The sequence below is a fragment of the Mesoplodon densirostris genome, chromosome 11, assembly GCF_025265405.1.
Source record: "Mesoplodon densirostris isolate mMesDen1 chromosome 11, mMesDen1 primary haplotype, whole genome shotgun sequence".
In the NCBI taxonomy this organism is placed as follows: domain Eukaryota; kingdom Metazoa; phylum Chordata; class Mammalia; order Artiodactyla; family Ziphiidae; genus Mesoplodon; species Mesoplodon densirostris.
Window position 1 is genome coordinate 4,885,077 of NC_082671.1, and position 6,000 is coordinate 4,891,076.

A 6,000-nucleotide genomic window follows, 5' to 3' on the forward strand; every position below is an offset into this window, starting at 1 on the left:
TAAACCAATATGTCAGATCTGTGGATAAGCCAGAGAAATTTCTACGTTTCTCAGCATCAAAGCGGTCATGCGCCCAGAAAAATCCGGAAGGTTTCAGTGCTACGGTCATGGTTTCCATGGCCATTAAAATTCTCCTTTGCCTTTAGCCTAATTTTTCTCAGACCCCGGGCCTATGTTTAACGGTTTAATAGACAGAAACAGCTACTACTCAGAAAGAAGGCCTTCACTCAACCTCAAAGCACGACTCTGCACGTGCAGACAAGCACGCTGGCTCTGACCTGTCATCAGCATCTCCCTAGACCCTCTTCAGGCCCCAAATAATACTTACGGTGCCGGTTGGACTCTCAAATATCCCAATCTTGCCAGCCTCCAACACCTGGTACAGCGCTGCCATAAAGTCTTTCTGGATGGCATAGGGTGTGAAGGGAAAAGGGAAGTGGACGCCACCAGCCTCCTCCGCTTTGTCAGCCATGGTCCTGGGGGGTAAAAAAAAAAAAAAAAAAATCTAGTAGCTTTCTGATGGGCCAGGCAGTACTGGCCTGACACACAGAACAGTTCCTAGGAGGGGCCTCAACACTGGTCACGGGCTTCCTCCCCAGGAGGAACGTTTTGAAAGCAGAGGCCATGTTCTTTCCCTCATGTGCCTCCCCACGAGGCCTGACCACAGTCGCTGTCCATCCAGGGACATTCACCACAACGGGATACAGGGGAACGCAGCCCAGGAAGCCCTAAGAGAAACCCCTGCCATTCTACCCGCGTGCACACCTTTCTGAGAGCCTGGAGATTTCTTTTGGAGAGCCCGTAATTACTTCTGCAGTTATTAATTTTTCTTCTCCCACATCTCCCAGCCATGTCTCCCAACATCGCAGGACAAAACTGCTTCTCTTGCCCCGGCTGTGAAGACCTAAGAGGTCGTGACCCACAGGCGGAGAATCCTGAGCACAGCTTTTCTGCATGTCACACACCCACCCCTACCCAACAGGCATCTTCCGTTTGCATCTAATTCATCCCAGCCACCACTTCCAGTACAAACCAGAGCCGCCCCCTAAGAGCCTTCCCTGGGGCCCCAGCCTGGAGGGCCCTCTGCACGGCGGCTGAGCCCTGGCTGGAAGGGCTTCCCAGAACTGAGGCCTCGGCACTTCTCTGCCCCTGCAGGCCCAGGTCCAAGGAAAACGTCTCTGCTCCACACTTATTCCACCTTTTTCCTCCTCTTCTGACCCTGACCTCTCTAAGACAGCTTTGAGACACCTTTTCTTCCTTTAGTCACCATTTTCCACCCGGGCCCCACTCTGTCCTTGGAAGTCACTGCTCTGAGCTATTTAAGCAGGCCCAGCTCACCTCAGTACAAATATGAATAAATCTAAATCCCATTTATGCCTCTGCTACATAACTAGCCTCAGGAAGACCAGTGACTATGTCAATTCATTTATGAGAGAAGGGAGTTGTATGATGTTCTTCCAGTTAAGACTTTAGGGGCAGTTAAAACGAGGACCGAGGTGGAGGGATAAACGATAAGAAGGATGACTTAAAACCAGGACCGGGCTTCCCTGGTGACGCAGTGGTTGAGAGTCCGCCTGCCGATGCAGGGGACACGGGTTCGTGCCCCGGTCCGGGAGGATCCCACGTGCCACGGAGTGGCTGGGCCTGTGAGCCATGGCCGCTGAGCCTGCGCGTCCAGAGCCTGTGCTCCGCAGTGGGAGAGGCCACAACAGTGAGAGGCCTGCGTAACGCAAAAAAAAAAAAACAAAAAAAACCAACCCCAAACCAGGACAATTCAATACAAGAAGGAAGTGCGTAATCGGAAACCCACTAAAACGTGAAGGGAAAGGAGAAGGGCCCTAACAAGCTCCGAGCACCTGCCCTGTGTTAAACGCTCCGCAGGCCCTTCCACTTCTGCTGTCTTGTTTAATCTGTACAACACTGTAAGCAGATGGTCGTTGGATCCTGACGCTTACAGAAATTAAGTAACTCTTCAAAGACTCAGTTCAGAAAGGAAACCCAGGGATCCAAACCCAGGTCCACATGGCTGTTTTAGTCCAACTCACGTGTCTGCAAAAGAGAACTAGCATAAATAAAAGAGAGATTTACTGAAAAGATACATATTGAGATTGAGAATGCAGACCATCTGGGAAAACCAAGAACAGAAGCCACGGACAGGGTGGGACTTCCTGCAGACTAGAACTGCAAAATGGTTCAGGCTTCAAGATGGATCCAGGAAGTCCACCAACGGTAAACACCCGCGGATGCCCTGCGGATTCCCATTCTCCTGCTCCATCATCACGGGCCAGGTGGAGCCTGCCCGGCTTCCTCTGCTCACTTGGCAGCTTCTGCTTTACCCCAAAGTCAGCCTGCACGCCACCTCTGCCTGCAGCCCCCTCGACCTGTGGCTTCAGCTCCCACTGCCAAGCGAAGTCTTTTCTTGTTTCGTAGTTCTAAGTCCCAAGAGAAAAATCTGACCCATCCCTCCTCTCCTTGTAAGACAGATCACTGGGCAGTCTAGAGATGGCTGGGTGAGGACCCTACCCTGATCCAAGCAGTCTGGGCCTCGCACCTGCCGTCCCAGCCTGCTTGGAGTCCTCAACGTTTAGGACTCAGCTCAGCTCCTCAGACAGGCCTCTCCCTGTATGTGCCACCCTCCAGTGGTCAAATACCCCCCTCCAAACACACACACACCACTTGGCTTAAGTCATTTTTTTATCTCATTAATCTGAAGTACTGTTTCTTCTGTTCATAGGTCTTAGCACTCTGTGAACTTATTTACTGTCCTCCCCCACTAGAATATAAATAGCATAAAAGGAGGAATCTTGTCTGTCTTGTTCTTCCCTGCCCCCAGCATTCAGAACAGGTGCTCTGGCACTCAGCAGGCATTCAGGAACAATTTGATGAATGAATGAATAGCCAGCTTGAGGTGGGAGCCTTGGGGAGGGTTTCTGCTCCTCAGAGGGGTGGGGAGAGGAGGTCTATGACTTAAATATTTAGGCCAAGGGCCAGTTCTTTAATGGTTTCAAACTGCTTCCATATAACCTCACAACCCCATGTGGCCAGGATTTTTATTAGCTCTATTTTACAGCTGAAAATAACTGAACCTCAGAAAGGTTAACTGACTTACCCACAGTCACTCAGCAAGGGCTTGAATCCAAGATTTGAAAGCACAACTGCCTCCAAGCTGTAGATTTCTGATCTTCCTCCCACCAGGGTAAGTAGGGTGGAAAGACTCGGTTACCAAACTTTAGAATGACAACACGAAACAATACGGAACAAAAGTAATTATTATTCCACTTCTCCGTGGGTGGTAATTACGGATCTCATTATTCCAGGAGCAGCACAAGCTAAACCATAAGTTAAAGAAGGGTTTAGCAAAATGCATGAATAATGGATATATTAAGTACTATTAAGGATGTGTGGTGAACTTTTCCCGACCTCTTCAGGCTGGCTGCGTGGACACGAGCTCCCACCCGAGTTCTCCCTAGATCTCCCCACCAAAGCGAAGGCAAATCTCATGCCCATTAAATGGGCTAAGATACGTGAGAGCATCTCAGGGGCACATTAGTCCTGAAAGTGCTCATTTTCTTCAGTCCTCGATGATCACTTATTTGCCTAGGTACAAACTATTGCTACAGACTGAATCGTGTCCCCCCCCCAGCCCGCCTCCAAATTCATGCGTTAAAGCCCTAACCCCCAATGTGAGGCTGTATCTGCAGACAGAGCTTTTAGGGAGTAATTAACATGAAATGAAGGAGGTAATCAGGGTTAAATGAAGCCCTAAGAGTGGGGTCCTAAACCCTTATAAGAACTGTAGCCTCGAATTCCCAGCCTCTAGAACTGGGAGAGTAGTTTCTATTGTTTAAGCCACCCAGTCTATGGCGCTTTGTTACGGCAGCCTGAGCCGATGAGACATCCATGTCCAGGTACCACCCTACTGTCTCCCTCCTAACGTGCTTTAACGCCACACACCTGGGAGACGACCCAGCTCCAGCGCACCTGTTGGGAATCAGGAGCTGGCCCCAACCCCATATTCGCATCTTGCTTCTGTCCCCCTCCCAGCTCCGCCCTCAGAGCTCTCACACTGGGCTAACATTTCTCTCCACTTTTCACGGCACTGCCTCCCACACGCTGGTCCATTCCAGCCATCCCACTCCTCCTGCTCCACCTTGTTCCCCCGAGCGGCAGGAGGGCTCTGGGGTCAGACTGCCCAATGGGGGATCACGGCTGTATCCGTGCTAAAGTCCACATCCCTGAGCCCGTTTCCTCACCTGCGGGGGACAGGTAACGGCACATTCAGTAGCGCTGCAGGGACCAGCAGGTACTACAACGTAAGAAACGCGCGCTTAGCACGGCCGGCGGATCCGCCCCGCGGCCGGCGGCTCACGGCCAGGCCCCGCCCCGCGGCCTCCCCATCCCTTACATTGGTGTCTTGCCCGTCAATCACATGTCAAGCCCGCCCCAGCACGGGGACGTTTTCCCGCCGCCGGCCCGGCCCGCCCCCTTGCATTTCCCCCGGAGTCTGCCCTTTCTCATTTTGCTCCGCGTCCTCGGCACCGCGCTCACCTTCCTCGGCGGGAGGGCTGCTCCACCGAGACCAGGCCGGCGAGGAGTCCGAGCAGACGCCACTGAACCTGAAACCCCGGCTCGCCGGTGTCGGCGTCCCCGAGAGAAGCCCGTCGCGATGCACGCCCCGCGCTAGTGCGCGTGCGCGCTCCGGGGCTCGGCGGGGGCCGATCCCCTATTGTGCCACTGCGCTTGCGCGGCGTGCTGGTCCAGGCCTCGGTCTGCATTACCCGGAAGAGCGACCTGCGTTGCACAGCCGATTTCGCTGCGCGTGCGCACTCCGTGTCTTGCTGGGGCGGGACCTCCCCTTTTTGCGTCACTGCGCTTGCGTGGCTGGCTCGCTGGAGGGAGGGGCCGTCGGAGGCTGTGGTCGTGACTGGGTGTTCTTCCTCCCCTGCTGCGCGCCAGCTGTGGAATGTTTGCATCTCCGCTAGCTGGCGCCCATAATCCTGGGAGCTCAGCAGTCGCTTAAGTTGGCCGTGTTTATCAAACACCTGAGGGGTCAGGTGCTGTAGCTGACTCAGGAAGCCTGTATTCTGGTCCCGAAACTGAGTCCCTGTAAAACCAGTTTCGTCTGCTCAGTTTATGATTAACCTCTGTCCAAAACTTTATTCCCTTTCTTATTCCATGCCTGTTCCCCTCAGGATTGAGAAGTATCAACAACAACAAAAAAAATGGGGTAATTGGAACTGAGCAGGGCCCTCCCGCCCAAAAGCCCCTCTATGTCCTCCGTTTCTTGTTCGTAGAAAAAGACTTTAGGGGCTTCCCTGGTGGCGCAGTGGTCAAGAATCTGCCTGTCAATGCAGGGGACATGGGTTCGAGCCCCGGTCCGGGAAGATCCCACATGCCTTGGAGCAACTGAGCCCCTGCACCACAACTACTGAGCCTGTACTCTAGAGCCCGCGAGCCACAACTACTGAAGCCCGTGTGCCGAGAGCCTGTGCTCCACAACGAGAAGCCCGCGCACCGCAACAAAGAGTAGCCCCCGCTCCCCGCAACTAGAGAAAGCCCGCGCACAGCAACGAAGACCCAACTCAGCCAAAAATAAATAAGTTTAAAAAAAGAAATGATCATTTCTTAAAAAAAAAAAAGAAAAAGACTTTAGCTTCCGACGCTTCCCTAAGTTCCAAGGGAAGGCACAGGTAGTTACTAATGAGGGAAATGAGGCAATGCAGAAACAAAGGAAAGCAGTTAAACAAGAGAAGTAACCACAATAGTTCAGGGATAAACTCTTATGTATATGCCTCCTCAAGGCATATGCCTAACAATCTGACACTTACGTTTGAGTTTTTCTGCAGAAACTAAGACACCTTCCCCAGGTGGAGGATGGTGACTACATGCTGAGCACAGGCACGTGGACTCCAGACGGTTAGAAACCAGAAGGTCGCTGGTCAAGATTCCTGAAACACCACGCTGCTCACTCACCACTGGCCAATCAGAAGAAAGTCATGC

The 6,000-nt window shown here is 52.6% G+C and overlaps 1 protein-coding gene across 8 annotated transcripts in view; it reads right to left on the reverse strand.

Annotated features, from left to right (window-relative positions):
• DDX11 (DEAD/H-box helicase 11) overlaps positions 1–4,682 on the reverse strand; it is a 32,910-nt gene extending 28,228 nt beyond the window's left edge. The window contains exons 1-5 of one of the 8 annotated variants that reach the window (XM_060113181.1): positions 4,549–4,682; positions 4,254–4,306; positions 3,110–3,227; positions 766–787; positions 329–476 (exon numbers count right to left, since the gene is read on the reverse strand). In XM_060113181.1, the coding sequence (XP_059969164.1) occupies positions 329–472 (144 nt within the window). In that variant the 5' untranslated portion in view covers positions 473–476; positions 766–787; positions 3,110–3,227; positions 4,254–4,306; positions 4,549–4,682. Of the gene's footprint in view, positions 1–328; positions 477–765; positions 1,626–1,856; positions 2,050–3,109; positions 3,228–4,253; positions 4,307–4,548 lie in introns of those variants that run through there. The other 7 variants (XM_060113178.1, XM_060113180.1, XM_060113179.1 and 4 more) reach the window with 7 other exon arrangements.
• Between the last annotated feature and the right edge of the window lie 1,318 nt (positions 4,683–6,000).